At 41.5% G+C, this 18,546-nt stretch overlaps 1 protein-coding gene across 1 annotated transcript in view; it reads right to left on the bottom strand.

Moving 5' to 3' along the window:
- LPIN2 (lipin 2) overlaps positions 1 to 18,546 on the bottom strand; it is a 157,934-nt gene that overhangs the window by 19,460 nt on the left and 119,928 nt on the right. The window contains exons 14-15 of the mRNA XM_089678201.1: positions 11,743 to 11,887; positions 36 to 184 (exon numbers count right to left, since the gene is read on the bottom strand). Coding sequence (XP_089534327.1) covers positions 36 to 184; positions 11,743 to 11,887 — 294 coding nt within the window. The remainder of the gene's footprint in view (positions 1 to 35; positions 185 to 11,742; positions 11,888 to 18,546) is intronic.

The raw sequence follows: 18,546 nt of genomic DNA, 5'->3' as shown, positions 1-18,546 counted from the left end.
TGGCCAAGAACAAATTAAAAGTAGGCTAAACTTACTTAGTAATTGTTCCATCGATGTCAGAAATAATGATCTTATCATTCCAGTTCCAGAGATAAATGGTGCCTTCACAACGACACGTGCCCTGATACTGGGTTGTAATACTAAAGACAATGTCATTTGGACCATCTCGAAGCTTTAACTTTTCCTAAAAGAAAACAGTAAGGTCATGTGTATTCTATAGAAAGTATGCCAATCTTTTACAAACTGAGCAGCAGTTATATCATAAAATGAGATAGATCATTTACACATCAGCAGGAAAGAAGCAGGGGGAAAGAGAAAATGGAGATTTCCTCAGTAAATGTGCATAAAGAAAAAGGAGTATTAAAAAAAAAAAAAAGAAAAAACCCACAGCAACCAATCAGATTAAGCAAAAATAACAAAAAATTTAATTAATTCCAGTAGCTGCCCACACCCTATGCCACTCTCATATAAACAAAGATAATACCACTTAAAAACAAAAACAGTGCAGCACTACTTCATAAGAATCCTGTACACCCTATACAATTGTTTTTTTTTCTTATGTGCATTAACCAAAATCATACCAAATATTATATATTGTGAAATGTGCATTAATAAAAGCATCCCACATAAAAAAAAAAAAAAAAAAAAAAAAGTATTTGTGCCTTTTGCAACTTGTTTCATGGATGTCACCACTTCCTCAGGAGGATGGAGACATTAGAACAGTAGATTAACCACTTGCCACCCAAGGACATCCCTGTACATTCAAGAGCTTGAGTGGGTTGACCGAGGCCATTGTAGCAGCAATGACCTTGTATCAGTCTTTTCAGCCGAAGATGCTGATTAAAGCAAAAGCGATCTGAGGGGCTAATTGGCCATTGGATTGCTTTAAACAGGCGGCGGGAGGGGGTCAGCTGTTCCTTTGGCTGACCATACAGCTGACCAAGGACTGGAACTTTCCCAATCATCTCCATGGTCTAGGAAACCGGAAGCAATGAGTATTTTGTCACTTCCGATTTGTCTAATGTAAACGGACAATTACTGGCCTGTGAAACATCAGATCAAACCAACCTTGGTTTGACCTGATGTTTTGAAGGGCAGTGGAGAGATCTGAGGTCTAATAAACCCCAGGTCTTAATGAACAATACCTGTCACTGCCTATGCTATCACAAGGGATTTTGTTCATCCCCTGTGATAAGAAATATTTAAAAAAAATATTAAAAAAGTGTAAATATAAAAAAGTAAAGCGCATCTCTCCCCTTGTGCTTGCACACAAAGGCGAATGCATACACAGGTTACATACACATATGTTAACGGTGTTCGCACCACACGTTTGGTAAAGCCGCAAACGTTATAGCAAGAGCAATAATTCTAACAACAGACCTCCTGTGTAATTCTAAACTGGTAACCTGTAAAGGTTTTTAAAGCATTGCCTACACGTTTCGTCATCGATGACGAAACGCGTAGGGCGGGGCTTGATTGATGTGACGTCATTACGTTTCTCAGCGAACTACTGCGCATGTGCCGAGTGGCTGGGTTCGTTTTCACTGTGATTCCTATATGCTGTTAACGCTGGTGTCGGCTGGGACACCCTTTGAGATACGTGCAATGAGTGCATAATAAATGAAGTTGTTTTTTAACAATACTGCACCATGAAGTTTTTATAATCTGATTATAATCTGATTGATTGCTGTGTAAAGCTGTCCATAGACTGTTGGAAATTCAGCAGGGACTAGCCAAATTTTGATCTGTGCAAGGCCATCCCTGTTCAACAGAAGTTGATCGTTAGACTTCTTGATAATTGACTGCAAAATCCTAATCATAATTATCTGTCTGCAGGAGGGATGAATAACGGGGAGAATTCGATTAAAACACTAAATCCAAAATGAATAAAAATTTGAGTCGTTGAATGTCTGCAGTTCCAGGGGCAGAAGTTACTGATCAAGCACAAACATTTGTTTTTATCTAGGGGGAAAAAAGGATTTCCCTTGTGAAATCATTTATCGGCACTTTTTCTAACACGCAACTTGTCTTTTCCAGTTGGCTCCGGCACAGAAATTGTTTCTCAGTGTTTAAGAAACAGTCCTATCAGTGAGAGCACAGCTTCCCTTGAGAGTGTTGTACTAAGATAACGTCAAGTAATCTGACAGAGAAATAAGAGATGTGTTTTCCCAGTTATCCCCAGGGTAGGCTCAGTGAGCACAGAGAATGCCGCACTCTCAGTTTTCTATGCATGCACTAAAACTAAATGGATACAGTCATACAAGAACTTAGTTTGGCGTCACTGCTGTTCTTTCTCATAGGTATAAATTATTGGTTTAAAATAGACAATGGAAGAACCATTTACCAATCCAGACATATAAATCATGCTCAGTGTTCCAGGCTTACATAAAATGAAAACTTCTAAGAAGACACTCTTAGGACCCTTCCAAAAAAAAAAAAAAAAAAAAAAAAAAGAAAGAAAGAAGAGTGCTTCAAGGTTATCTAGTGTCCCCCACACAACACATCCCACACAGCTTGTTATCTTCAACAAACATAAGTATCAAACAAGTCACGTTTTATGTCCAAGGTCTATTAGAATTTCATTTGTTTGAGAAAAAAGTAACAGTGGAACTAAAACAGAGGGCACAAAGGCCTAGTGCATTATTGTAAAAAATTTATTGGAAGGATAAAAAGTAAGTATCGTACTCACAATAGGCAAACAGGTCAAAGGCACATCGCACTAAACAGCGGTGTCCAATCCACATTGCATACAAGTCCAAAAAATGGAACCCAGGACTTCCAAGAGGCTGACGCATTTCGAGGTCTCAACCTCTTCCTCTGAGCCACCAAGCAGTGAGTCTGTGTCTCTCTTATATATGTTAGCTGTTGCAGATTCTAGAAACACATGTGGGCTGTCCCAGGTTGCACCACAGATGGAGACTGGCGTCACATGAGCTGTTCTTACATGCCATCATAAATAAGAATGAAGCATAAATGCAGACATCGTTTGAGTGATAACATATAAAATAAATAATATAAATCATAGTACCACAGATCACATAAAACACGTGGAAAGCATAAAAAAAATTAATAAAAAGTGTTTTATGTGCTCTGTGGTCCTTATATGATTTATGTTATATGGTATCACTCTGAGGAAGAGGTTGAGACCTCGAAACATGTTAGCCTGTTGGAAGTCCAGGGTTCCATTTTTTTGGACTTATATGCAATGTGGACTGGACACCGCTGTTTAGCGTGATGTGCCTTTGACCTGTTTGCCTATTGAGTTTGAGTTTGTGTTCAAAAAAGTCCCTGACCATTTCCAAAAAACACACCAGATGAAAATGCGGAGATGTAAACGTGTCCCATAGGAAATCATGTTAAATGGACTGTGGTGCGTTTCTGCAAAATGCTTAGGTGTGAACCTAGGGTAAGGATATGGCTGCTAGCAAAGGTCTACAATAAACAAATATCACAATATAAACAATGCATTAAGCTTCCCCATAGGGAAAATTAGCACAATAACAAATCCTATTACAGAACATACTGTATCTGCACCACACATTGCACCCCAGGGAAAGCAGGCGGGGAGGAGGGATAGCAGAAAGAGAGAGAAAGAAAAAAAAAGGCACATTGTATTGTATATTGTAGACATTTGTTACCAGCCATATCCGAAGACTATGCAAGCAAATGGATGTTGAAGAAACAATTTATATTCAAAACGTGTTGATCCACCCAGTCCTATATGATTATTTAACATACAATTGTTCTGGTGACTCTAATGATATGTCTTTTAACTGAATTTTAAAGTACAAATAAAATGAATTACTGTTAATATTTGTTGGGCTATTGGCACATATACAGTCCCCATATTCCAGTCCTCCTGAGGGTTGCCTGGAAATCTTTATCTTTTGTATAAGTATTGAATGGAAGATGGTAACTTGTATCCAAATTCACAGGAAGTTACCACTTCTACAATAATGATTAATATGGTAAAGGTTTTGCACTATGCAACTGTATGTGATACTTAAAACATTTGAAGTACTGGCATTATCTACATCTGCATTAATTTCTATGTGCAGCATTAGGTGTTATTACACTACAATAATAATAATAATATTATTATACAGGATTTATATAGCGCCAACAGTTTGTACAGCGCTTTACAAAATTGAGGTAGACATTACAGTTACAATATAATTTGGTACAAGAGGAATCAGTGGGCCCTGCTCGTTAGAGCTTACAATCTAGAAGTACTACATTATTCAGTAACTATAATCACCAACTAAAAAAAGTGGATTTCAGTGTAGCAATTGATTCAGGATAATAACCCGCCTGTTAATCTAATCATTAATTTGTTATTAAACCCACTGCAATAAAGCGCATATCACTTACTACTAAATGACATGTAGCTGCTCTGTGCAGATCTACCCAATTCCCTGTCCATGGGTCTCTCATGGAAACTGTAGACAGAGAGGTAGGCAGATGCCTTTGACTTCTACTAGTGCATGCACATTTGAATACTGCACGCAATGGGACATGCATTGCTAGCGTCAGCCATGGGGGAAATATTGAGTGCACACATCCCGTGATGTGAGACAGAACTGCAGGTATAGAAGAAATTGAGTAGTCATTGATAAAAATACAAGATTTCTTCTGAATAGTGGAGAAGGATGCAGCCTGACTCGTTTTAGTTCAGGTAGCAGTGAGGAAGTCACCCATACTGCTAAAGGAATGGTCCTACTGTAACCATACAGCAGTCCATTAGAGCACACAAAATCTGCATCATTCCGTAAAAAAAATATTTTATTTGGGTCAACTCGGCCCTGAACACAGACTGGTTGCATTCAGGACCAATCACTCCATGAGCAATTACAGGCAAGTGGCTGTGATTACCTGAGAGCTGTCACCCTCTCAATGCTTTCAATGGGGCTGCCTCCTGTAGTTAATTGCCACGACCCCCCGCTGGGTCTCCTGCATGTATCTGGTAATGGCCCCATTCATAAGTGTGAATGGGACCTAATACTACTTTAAGCAGTTACCTATATAACAAGTAGCAGGACATAATGAAGCCAAATTTGAACCAGCTGTTGAAGTTGTCTCCCAGATCTCTCTTATGTTATTCAGAGTATTTATTCTTCATAAGTAGTAATGTTAGAAAAGTATACAGCATGCCAGGGGGCTCTAATAAATGAGAATGCACTGTGGAAGCCGAAAGCAGCAAGATACACCCAGAAGGGGCTTGGATTTATCTGCAGATGGCAAACAAGAGTAACTTCACACTTTAATTTTATTTTCATATTGAAAAAAGTGACAGCAAAGACCCTAGAGGGCCAGAGGGTAAGTTCATGGACTGCTGTAGTAAAAGGCGATGTCCTTGATTTTACAATATACAATGCGGCCAATACATACCGTATTTTTCGCTCCATAAGACGCACCTAGGTCTTAGAGCAGGAAAACAAGAAAAAAAAAATATTCTGAACAGAGACTGCGGAAACGGTACAGGAGATGACCAGACACCGCGGAAACGGTACAGGAGATGACCAGACACCGCGGACACGGTACAGGAGATGACCAGACACCGCGGACACGGTACAGGAGATGACCAGACACCGCGGACACGGTACAGGAGATGACCAGAGACCGCGGACACGGTACAGGAGATGACCAGAGACCGCGGACACGAAACAGGAGATGACCAGAGACCGCGGACACGGTACAGGAGATGACCAGAGACCGCGGACACGGTACAGGAGATGACCAGAGACCGCGGACACGGTACAGGAGATGACCAGAGACCGCGGACACGGTACAGGAGATGACCAGAGACCGCGGACACGGTACAGGCGATGACCAGAGACCGCGGACACGGTACAGGCGATGACCAGAGACCGCGGACACGGTACAGGCGATGACCAGAGACCGCGGACACGGTACAGGCGATGACCAGAGACCGCGGACACGGTACAGGCGATGACCAGAGACCGCGGACACGGTACAGGCGATGACCAGAGACCGCGGACACGGTACAGGCGATGACCAGAGACCGCGGACACGGTACAGGCGATGACCAGAGACCGCGGACACGGTACAGGCGATGACCAGAGACCGCGGACACGGTACAGGCGATGACCAGAGACCGCGGACACGGTACAGGCGATGACCAGAGACCGCGGACACGGTACAGGCGATGACCAGAGACCGCGGACACGGTACAGGCGATGACCAGAGACCGCGGACACGGTACAGGCGATGACCAGAGACCGCGGACACGGTACAGGCGATGACCAGAGACCGCGGACACGGTACAGGCGATGACCAGAGACCGCGGACACGGTACAGGCGATGACCAGAGACCGCGGACACGGTACAGGCGATGACCAGAGACCGCGGACACGGTACAGGCGATGACCAGAGACCGCGGACACGGTACAGGAGATGACCAGAGACCGCGGACACGGTACAGGAGATGACCAGAGACCGCGGACACGGTACAGGAGATGACCAGAGACCGCGGACACGGTACAGGAGATGACCAGAGACCGCGGACACGGTACAGGAGATGACCAGAGACCGCGGACACGGTACAGGAGATGACCAGAGACCGCGGACACGGTACAGGAGATGACCAGAGACCGCGGACACGGTACAGGAGATGACCAGAGACCGCGGACACGGTACAGGAGATGACCAGAGACCGCGGACACGGTACAGGAGATGACCAGAGACCGCGGACACGGTACAGGGGATGACCAGAGACCGCGGACACGGTACAGGAGATGACCACAGACTGCGGACACGGTACAGGGGATGACCAGAGACCGCAGACACGGTACAGGGGATGACCAGAGACCGCGGACACGGTACAGGAGATGACCACAGACTGCGGACACGGTACAGGGGATGACCAGAGACTGCAGACACAGTTCAGGAGATGACCAGAGACTGCGGACATAGTACAGGAGATGACCAGAGACTGCGGACATAGTACAGGAGATGACCAGAGACTGCGGACATAGTACAGGAGATGACTGCGGACATAGTACAGGAGATGACTGCGGACATAGTACAGGAGATGACTGCAGACACACTACTGGAGATGACTAGAGACTACAGACATATTACAGAGTTCTTTCAGCAATGCACAGATGTACAGTTTATTAACAACAGGTCAGGGTTTGGTATAACAGTCCACAGGCAGTCTATGGGGGGGGGGGGGGGGGGGGAGAGGACATACCTGGCCAGCCGTGTTCAGCATCCTCTCTGAGGTCCGGGGGCGGGGCTCCCACTCACATCACAACTTCTACTACAGCAGCTCCCTCTCGAGCACACATGTTGCATGGGGCAGGGTCAGTGGAGCTTCCGGACCTGACCCCGCCCCCTCCCTGCTGGCTTTCCCGGTATTCTAACATGGCAGGGGGGCTGGGGGTGGGATGCCTGCTCAATATTCGCTCCACAAGACGCACAAACATTACCCCCATTTTTTTTGGGGAAAAAAAAAAAGTGCATCTTATGGAGCGAAAAATACCGTATATCATAGTACAGAAATGTATGCAGTGTGATTTACATTACATAGTCTGGCTGAAAACAGACCAAAGTCCATCCAGTTGAACCAAAAAAAAGAAAGTTATAATCCTATACCCACAGTTGATCCAGAAGCATTACGTTCAAGCACAGTTAAAAATAAAGAAATAAAAAAAAAAGGAAGCACTTAGAGGGTTTAGTGGAGGGAAAAAAAATGTTTTTTTTTGTATTTCCAGGTTACCTTGGCAGCGTATACATAATCTACACTTACATGTAGGAACACTACATCTTTCTGTTGATTTTTGCGAATTAGACAACAGAAAAGAATGTTCATTAAAAACACACATGCTTACATGTCTATATGCACTTGTGCATTGTGATTGCTAGCAGACAGTCTAGAAGAAGATTGGATGTAATCTCCAATAAATATTTGTGTCGGTAGTGCCGTGACTCACTGAACATTGTAGCTGTACAAGGACACGACCTCCCATCTATTCTTCTTTTCCCCCCTTACACGGTGACTATGTTCCTCCCATTGTGCACATACACACCTGGGTAATGTGGAAGCTGAACAGCTGGTTATGGTTTTACAAGACAGTCACATATACCACTGTACACTATTCTTAACCGATGAGTAAATCATTGTACATTTCATACAGACCCTGAACAGCTGCTAGGGTTATCAGACATTCCTCAGTCATCTCATTACCACAAAAGTTACACACAGCAGACACTTACTCAGAACATTGATACACATTACCAGGCTAGCAAAAATTTAAAGTGATATTAAAGGCTCTTTTTTTTACCTACAATAAAAGGGGTTTATAACTATCGGCTCTATACAAGGATATCTGAACAGAGTGTCCTCTTACCTCCTCCTCTGGGGTCTCCAGTTGGCACTCTGCACTCCTTTTCTTCTCTAGGTGCCACCATAGCAAACCACTTGCTATGGGGGCAAACATGCGGGAACACTTCCAGGCCAGGCTGTGTGTGCCCATATACACACACAGCAAGGCTCAGCTTCGCCCCCTCCCTTACATGATTTGACTGACAGCAGCAGGAGCCGATGGCTCCCACTGCTGCCTCTGTGTCCTGTGAGAGCAGAGAGAGATACAAGTGCTGCTGCAGGCGGGCACAGCAGTGGATCAATACAGGATTCAGGTAGGTATTTAGGGAGGGGGGTGGGAGGAACAACTAGTGGAAGGTTTTTTACCATAATGCAGGTAATGCATGAAAAAGAAAAAAACGAAACAACTTGGCTTTAGAACCAGCTAAATAGTCCAGGCAAACAGATAAAAATACACAGCCACATAACTGTTCACGGTTTAATTTTCCAGTTGATGCGTAATTCTGTATAGCCTTGTCTAGCCTAGTCTTGGGATTTGCACACTGCCCAGCAGTTCACCTTCCTATGCCACCTGGACAATGAATTGTCATCAACTCCTCTGTCCAGTGAGCAGGCTGTCAGAGGAAATAACAAAGCCTACCACGGAAGCTGTAATACTTAGAAGCAGAGTGATTATACCAACTAGCAGTGGTTTATTACAAGAACAGCTAGTAAAAGTTACAAATTCATTGGCAATAACAAATCTGTAAAGATTGCGTAGGCAAAACCTAACAACTTTACTTTTTTGCTCCCTTTTAGTCTGTTAAACATGCCACTGAAGGTGTATTATATATGTATAATAAGATAAAAAATATATTTTGATCCTGCCAGGAGTTTAGTAGGCCAATAACTTGTAGTGCTCCCTGCTGACCTATCAGTTATTATTGTTCACTCTGGACTACAGAATACCTCCCCCATATAAGAGCAGGGAGGGGGGTGTCCTTTATTCCTAGCAGATGTCCTGTCCTAGGGTGACAATGTTGCTCCACTATGGATACACTGATTGAGTTTTGTCCCTCTAGGACAGGAAATATGTTACTGCCAGGGTTACCAGGTGGAAATAAAGGGAACATTCCAGTAACTCAGCTGCTAAATTGAACACCTGGTAAACAGCAATATGTGAAATTTCTATTCTTAGGTTTTAATATCAAGACATAAGACTATGATCACTGGTGTGGTGAGACTTGCCCCAATTTCCTCCCCAACTAATGCTGCATAAACTTTATGCCCTTGGATAAAGGGTATCCAATCACATTTACAGAATAATCTGTGCATCTGAAATACAGGGAAACTTACATTATTGCCCATTAGTGGGCAATAATGAATTGGTGCCCAAAATTGAACTGCATATTCCAGATGAGGTGTTACTAATGATTTGTACAGGGGTAAAATGATATCTCTCTCTCTGGAGTCTATTCCTCTTTTAATACGAGAGGATTTTGCTCGCTTTAAAAACCGCAGCTTGGCATTGCATGCCATTATTAAGCTTGTGATCTACCAGAACTCCCAGATCCTTCTCCACCATTGATTCCCCCAGTTGTACTCCCCCTAGTATGTATGATGCATGCATAGTCTTAGCCCCCAAGTGCATAACCTTACATTTATCAACATTAAACCTCATTTGCCACATAGTTGCCCAATTAAACAGTGCATTGAGGTCAGCTTGTAAGTTGGAGACATCCTGTAAGGGTCCCAACACTGAACCTTGGGGTACACCATTGACAATCCTAGACCATTCAGAGTATGAACCATTAACCACTACTTTCTGAATATGATCTTTTAGCCAGTTTTCTATCCATTTACATATGGATTTTACCAAGCCTGCAGACTTTACCTTACACATTAGACATGTGTGCGAAACTGTGTCAAACGCTTTTGCAAATCCAAGTATACCACGTCCACCGCCACCCCTCTGTCCAAGGTTTTACTCAACTCCTCAAAAAAAGAAATCAGAATTGTTTGACAACTTCTGTCTTTCAGGAATCCATGCTGTCTGTTGCTTAAAATATTTTTTTTCAGCAAGAACTCATCTATGTGGGCTTTTATTAACCTTCCTGGCGGTAATCCCGAGTGTGACTCGGGGTTAATTTCAGTACCAATAGCGGTAACCCCGAGCAACACTTGGATTACACTGCAGCGATCCCTCAAGCTTTACCTTGTCCTGCGATCTCGCGATGTCCTCCCATTGTGTCCCCCAGCCATGTTGGCATCCGTCTTCTGGGTTCCGCTCCCAGAGAGCTTTGGGACGTACGGGGGGCGGAACCGGTGGAAGATTCAAAAAAGTAAAAACATGACACACACACACAATACACTGTAATCTGTTAGGATTACATTACTGTATCAAACCATTTCACCTAAATTTTGTCCCTAGCGCTTTGTCCCGTGGCCTGCCTGCACTTTTACCATTCTTTCTGCCTGGAAACTGAGAAACGTCCATGGCATCCAAAAAGCGTCACTTTAAGTCAAAAGCAGTTTTAGACCAGCTAGGGAACAGCAATATTGAATTAGAGTCATTTGCAGAATTGAGCAATAGTGATTTGTGAGGAAACTGACAACTGACAATGATTCTGCGACTGAGCTCAGCGATGTTCAAACTTGGTGCTCTATTTCAAATTTTCGTGTTTTTGGTTTGATTACAATATTGAATTAAATGTATTATTTTTTATTATTATTTATTATACTATAATTTATGATTTCGGGTTTCAAACTTTATCATACCCGGGATGTTTACTAGACTCTTGTTTGGACAGATTTAAGTGAGTTATTCCTAAGAATTACAGGCCTACAATATAAAACAACAAATTTCCATGCAAAAAAATGAACCACTTTGACATTCAAAAATATTGATTAGTTAGACTGCCAGGGAGGTTAAACTCTCCAGTATCTTCCCAACTATAGAAGTTAAACTAACAGGTCTATAATTACTTGGTAAATATTTTGACATCTTTTAAAATATTGGCACATTGGCCTTACGCCAATCCAGTGGTAGGTACTATGCTAGTCATTAAAGAGTTACTAAAAATTAGAAACCATGGCTTTGAAATGACAGAGCTTGATGAATGAAGAATTTGAAGATGAAATTAAGAAAAATAAAAAGTGATTACGTTAAGAGTGAGTTCTCTGAAGGAGAAGAATACCATCACCTTAGAAAACTAGCAAAAATCTGAGGACTCACAGAGTGGGGTAGGCTTGTTTGGAGACAAGCCTATAGAGTTATTTTGCCACGTTAAGTGATGTATACAGATACTGTTAAATTGGTGTGGGCATTTAGGCATCAAAACCTCTGGTCACAAAAAGGTTATAAACTAGATGTTCATGGAAAGAGATTACAATTAAAAGCAGAAACTGATTCCTACTATTTGTTCTGATGACAAGCGCAGGGTCTTGCGATAAGACACAGTACTTCCATGATTTGGATACTCCAAAGGTGCAGGCTCAATTTTTATCTGCTTCAGCTCCATTGAATCTTCATCAGTTGAAGAATTATCCTCAGCAGACGGTCTATGAAAATTCACAATATAAGAGTCAACGTACATTCACAATACATCCATTCTACTGGCATTGAACAGGGTGTAAGTAAGCTAAAGCTTTAAATCAATTACTCTAAGTAGGATGGGTGACCACACAGCATCCTGCCATAAATGCTCTTCAGCCGTTTCACGCAACATTAAGTATAACCCGTGTGTATGCATACGTCTATTCCCGTGTGCACCATTAGACATATTTAAATACCCTGAAGAAACACGTCCTAGCTAGTGTAGATAGAGTTATTAAAAGGAAGACAAAATACAGACTTACGAAAACTGCAGAATACTGGAAGTGGAACACACAACACTAGAATTTTCTTCTTCATTTTGTATTGTTAGAAAGCATCCTTTGCAGCATAGAAGTCCTGAATTGAGATCTTACTAAAACATTGAAAGATCACAGACAGGTGTATGGATTGTGTAAACATTAAACACCTGCACTGTCCTAGTCCTGATTTTAGGTCACGAGACTAAAGAGAACACACAGCAATATTTTGAGAACAGGGAAGATTTTATACTGTATTTTGCAGTTTGTTTCTGCAGGGAAGATTTTGTTCACTCTTCCCAGTATAAGGGAAATTCCATCTTAGATAGTTGTCATCAGACTACTTGTCACCTTTGGATTATTTCCACTTCCCTCTCTACAATTTGAGATCTCCCTTTACTTTCTGTCATGGTGACAATGGTCACCAGGACAAAAAAGAGGGGTGAACTGCAATATAAATTTTACAAAGGGTATAACCATTCCCCACTTTATCCAAACTGAAATGTTTTTCCCTTACATACACTTAACCTCTGCACTCTTGGTAATAAATGTCAGCTCTATATAAACCTGTTGGAAATTCTCTAATATCTGGAGTGACAAAAAAGCCTGCTGCAGATCAAGGGAGCAGCACCACACTAGTGGTCATTTACAAGGTCCAACCACTTCCCGCTGATGTTCCACTTTAAACATTATATCGGAGAACTTCTTTTAAGCTAAACTCTGGGAAAACTAAAAATCCACCCTTGTAGTGGGGCTGCTTCTGCAATGCAAGAGTTAACTGCTTTGTCTATCTCTAGGGGGACGGAGAAAAGCAGTTTTACTTATGTATTCACTACAGCCTCTTCTTTTCTGCACATCAGCGGTCTAAAGTTCTCTGATGTCATAATGACTGATGAAGGGACCACAGCCCTGCATTAGATGGGAGGACTCCGAGGGACAGTCCACTATCAGATCAGAAATAAATGCGGTTTCTCAGCGGAGAAAAGGATCAGGTAAGTGGAAGTGCTCTTACTATACCCTACACCAGGAGTGCTCAACCTGTGGCCTGCAGGCAACATGTGGCCTTAAATGACCTCTGATGTGGCCCTTGACCTCAAACCAAGGAAGTGCACTTCTATTATATCCTATGGGATTTGTGCGCTTTCTGAAAGTGCACCACACTCCAAACATATATTAGAAGTCTATGGTCAAGTACAGGTAAACTGCAGTGCATCAGTGTGAAAGCAGCCAATAGGGGGCTCAGGACAGTAAGGGGTCTATTATATTTGCGGTTTGGGGATGGGCGGATGGGAAAACCCCATAGTTGAAATGTGTTTTAACCACACACCCCCAACGACTGGTGTAGCGTCAGGGGCCACAATAGCAACCCTGGCCTTTTCTCCAGGGGGCAGGTGTGCCTCCCTGTCATATTCTGTTTTATACTTGGTAGAAGGGGCAACAGAAGCTGCATATAGAGGAACTGTTCCTCTCCATTTCCTCCTGCAACCCCTGAAAGCCCGCTTTTTCTCCCTTCCCTCCCACCGGCATTCTGTGGCTGCAAGAGGAAAATGTTCATTATGTGGATACGACTGTTTACCAGATCACTTCAGTGGCCCTCGCTCTTCAAAAAGGTTGAGCACCCCTGTCATAGACCAAACAAGCAGTTGCAGTGTGGGGGCAATCCTTGTGCATGGGAGGACTGGTTTTTTTCTAGAGCTAAGCTTTAAAAGACTTTCCCCTATATCTTTGTTTCTGAGGCTTAACTTTCCCAACTGAACTATGCCTTGTCTGCTGGAGCCAAGCTCCAACCTTCAACTGTCCAATAAACAGTGTTCTTTTTCAGCTGAGAAGAGAATGGTAAAGTTTATCTGCAGGGGATAAGTTGTAGCCAGGGAAGTCAAGCTCATATTGACATTTCTTATGATTGAAAGATCCTGCACCTGATCACTGGTGACTTTAGGACACATCCTTAATAAAATTGTTTTTTAAAATACAGATACCAGGAGGCAAAGGAGAAGAAGTTTTTTTGACCAACAAAGATAAAAGCAGATAGTTCTAGGCAGGACTCTCACTTTTAAAAGTTAATGGCTGACAGGATGATTAAGTGACCTTCCTCTTGCCAGGCAGAACTGATTATTTGTGCTTCTGGAAATGTAAATATATACATGTCTACATACATGCATATACAGCGGGTAAAATAAGTATTGAACACGTTGCCATTTTTCTAGGTAAATACATTTCTAAAGATACTATTGACATGACATTTTCACCACATATCGGTAACAACCCATGCCACCCATACATACAAAAAGACCAAACAAATAAGTTCAGAAATTAAGTTATGTATAATAAAATGGAATGACACAGGGAAAAAGTATTGAACACATGAAGAAAGGGAGGTGCAAAAAGGCATGGAAAGCCAAGACACCAGCTGAAATCTATCAGTAATTAGAAAGCAATCCTGTCCCTTGTCAGTGCAAATTAATATCAGATGGTTCAGTCTCAACTGATGGCCTATAAAAAAGCATCACACTAAAAACATCTCATGATGGGTAAAAACAAAGAGCTCTCTCAAGACCTTTGCAACCTTATTGTTGCAAAACATACTGACGACATTGGTTACAGAAGGAGTCCTAAACTTTTGAATGTTCCAGTGAGCACTGCTGGAGCCATAATCTAGAAGTGGAAAAAACATTTCACCATAACCTGGCCATGACCAGGTGCTCCTCGCAAGATATCTGACAGAGGAAGGAAAAGGATTATCAAAAGAGTTGTCCAAACGCCGAGGACCATTTGTGGAGATCTTCAGAAGGACCTGGAATCAGCAGGAACAATTGTTTCAAGAAAACAATAAGCAATGCACTCAACCGCCATGGCCTGTATGCACGCTCACCATGCAAGACTCCATTGCTGAAAAAAAGCATGTTGAAGCTCATTTAAAGTTTGCTGCACAGCATTTAGACAAGCCTGTGAAATAGTGGGAGAATATAGTCTGGTTAGATGGGACCAAAATTTAACTCTTTGGATGCCATAATACACACCATGTTTGGAGGTCAAATGGCACTGCACATCACTCCAAAAACACCATACCAACAGAGAAGTTTGGAGGTGGAAGCATCCTGGTGTGGGGCTGTTTTTGAGCATACGGTACTGGCAAATTTCATATCTTTGCAGGAACGATGAATGGAAAAATGTACCCAGATATTCTTGATAAAAATCTGCTGCTGTCTACCAGGATGACGAAGATGAAACGAAGGTGGACATTTCAGCAAAAAAATGATCACAAACACAAAGCTAAGGAAACTCTCAATTGGTTTCAAAGAAAGAAAATAAAGCTGCTAGAATTCTCAATAGAACCCAATAGAAAATATTTGCTAAAAACTAAAGATCAGAGCTCATAGAAGAGGCCCACGGAACCTTCAAGATTTGAAGACTGTGTGGAAGAAATGGCCAAAATTACACCTGAGCAATGCATGCGACTAGTTTCTCCATACAGGAGGCATCTTGAAGCTGTCATTTCCGACAAAGGAGTTTGCACGAAAGTATTAAATACATTTTAGTTAGCGTGTTCAATACATTTCCCCTGTATCATTCCATTTTATTACACATAACTTAATTTCTAAAATTATTTGCTTTGGTTTCTTTGTATGTATGGATTGCATGAGTTTTTTACCAACATGTGGTGAAAATTTCATGTCAATAGAATCTTTAGAAATCTATTTACTGAGAAAAATGGTGACGTGTTCAATACTTATTTTACCCACTGTATGTGTACATACACACATAGTTTTACTTGGTGCTTTAAAAGTATCGTCTGTTGTTGTTAAGGAACTTTTTTTTTTTTTTTTATTGTTGAATATTAAGAGCACATGTTAAAACTATATTTTCTCAGTACCTTAAAACAATGGTTTTGTATGGTAGATAGTAAACTCCATAAACTTGAGTAATGTAAAAAGCAATTTAACAATCTGTATGCACCTCTGCTGCCCTTAGGCTCGTACAATTACTAGCTGATGTGTTCCATAAAATATATTTTGTATTCTTGATTTATGATACAGAGGTGAACACCACAGTCCATCACAGCACTGGAGTCAAACACTTCTGCTTATTTATGGGTACTTGTTAAAATATGACAGAATGCGTTAGAGAGGAAGCATAACATAAGACTTGAAATATCTTTCATTTCAATGTTTATTTCCTTTAGAACGATGTGTCACAGATGTTAACAAGAATTTGGATGTCACAAAAGTCGCACGTAGCATAGATTATGTAAGTAAACACAAAAGTTCAAGTAGGCAATGTAGCAGAAACTAAACAGAAAAGCCTGGATCACCACAGGCTGTTCCTTAGAGGTTGAGAGGTCAAAGCAGTAAACAGCTACAAATGACACTGCCGAAAAATTCACTGTTTATTGATGGTTACATTTTAGGTATTCAGGGAGATGAAATGGTGGTCTACATTATAGGAAAAAGTTGGAAGAAAAGCTGAAGTTGCAATCTCTTTTTTCTTAAAAGGGATCTCCCACAAAACAAAAGCCCGTAGGCTTGACTTCACTTTTCTGGGTCTACAACAGCTATACTTTATGTGCTACGTAGCTTGGTTGAAAGACTTTTCTCCTACAGTTGCTCCCCACAGAACATGCCTTCATGGAGTCTTTATTAATACAGAACATTTTTTTTTTTTAATTTAAATATTTATTAATTTTTCAAAATAATAAACACTTTCATCATATTCACAATAAATATACATAACTATTTCTTATTACTTTTCTTTTTCCCTCTTAAAACATTTCCCCCTCCCCCCCCCCAATCCCCCACTCTGCATTCTTTCACGACCTCTCATCTAAAGCAAGAATATCCTACCCATCCACCCACTCTATATCATCCTACATTTCACTTTTTCACGTTTACTCCAGAGTTTTCCCATTTTTCCCATTTCGCATAGTATATCTACATCTTATCTTCCTACATATAGTAGAGCTTCTCCATCCTACTAATCCAGTTTATTCTTTCTATGCAATCCTCCTCTTTCGGTACTTCTGTTTTCCTCCAATACTTAGGGATCAGACTTTTTGCAGCATTCAAATAATACCCTAAACCTAATTTCTTATATTTGCTAACTGATAGCTCTGAACTATGCAGCAAACCCAATATTTATCTCAGTTATGATCTCAATTAAATGTACTATTGTTTTCCAGAATACTTGAATTTTTGGACATTCCCACCAAATGTGATACACTGTCCCTACTTCTCCACACCCTCGCCAACACCACGGTGATTTTTCCCCACTTATCTTATATTCTACACTTGGTGTAATGTGCCATCTTATCAAACATTTATAATTTATTTCTACATCCCTCAAACTTGCATTTTCGTGGGCTAATTATTTTTTTTTTTCTGTTTATCCTCATCTAATACCACCCCCATATCTCTTTCCCATTTCACCATGTGCATTGGTTTTGTGTTTGTGTCTAATTCTGTGAGAATTCTATATATTCTAGCTGTTCCGTGTTTCCCATCCCCCTGTGAATCCAACAACCTTTCAAACAATTTCCAATTCTTTTTCATTCTCAGAGGCTTTGGGAGATTTCCCCAAAAACATTTTAATTGGTGATAACGCCATTCATCTAACCTAGTAAAAATCTTTCCCTTTTCCTTTGCCAAATCTTTAAAAGACTTCAATTTCCCCTCCCCCATTATATCTCTCAGTTGGACATCTTCCTTTTTAAACCATCTACCTGTTATCTCCTCTCTACCTGGGGGAAAAAATTCTAATAAAGAACATTTTAGATCTCTCCCAAGATAAGAGAAGAACCTAACAGCTCTATGGATATAGTTCTTACTAACAGAAGAGTTATGGGTAGTGTGAGCATATGGACCCCTTTCAATTCTCCAGCAGTTTGAAGCAGACCAGACTCTAAGAAATACTAACCACAACGTCTCCTAAAGCTAGGTACATAGAGGCTGTAATTCAGCCAGCTTTGCAGAATTTTGATCTGTGTGCAGCCCTACTAGTTTGACAGAAGCCGATCATTCAACTGGCTTCTGATGAACAGGATTGCTAGAAACCCTTGATCAATCAGTGGCTGCAGCGCTGATCAGTGTATTCTGACAGTAGAGAGTCCCCACTGTCACAATACAGTAGCACAGCAGGAGGGAATCTTGCAGCCACATTGTTTCCAAACCACTTTTATTGTTCATACCCAATGTTGCACTTTTGTACCCCTGTCCCGTTGGTGTCCCTGTTGAGTAGCTCCCCTAGTGCTGTTGAATACCTTTTCAGCTGTGAATGTACAGCTCATATCTGGGTACATTCATGAATAATCTCCTGGGTACCAGCATTATATTATATTCTGTGAGGGGGTTGGAGTATCTTGTGCGCTCACACTT

The sequence above is a fragment of the Staurois parvus genome, unplaced genomic scaffold, assembly GCF_062004578.1.
Source record: "Staurois parvus isolate SC_StPar_1 unplaced genomic scaffold, SC_StPar_1.0 ptg000015l, whole genome shotgun sequence".
Taxonomy (NCBI): domain Eukaryota; kingdom Metazoa; phylum Chordata; class Amphibia; order Anura; family Ranidae; genus Staurois; species Staurois parvus.
The sequence above is the reverse complement of the archived record's forward strand: the minus strand, read 5'-3'. Positions and strand labels throughout refer to the sequence as shown.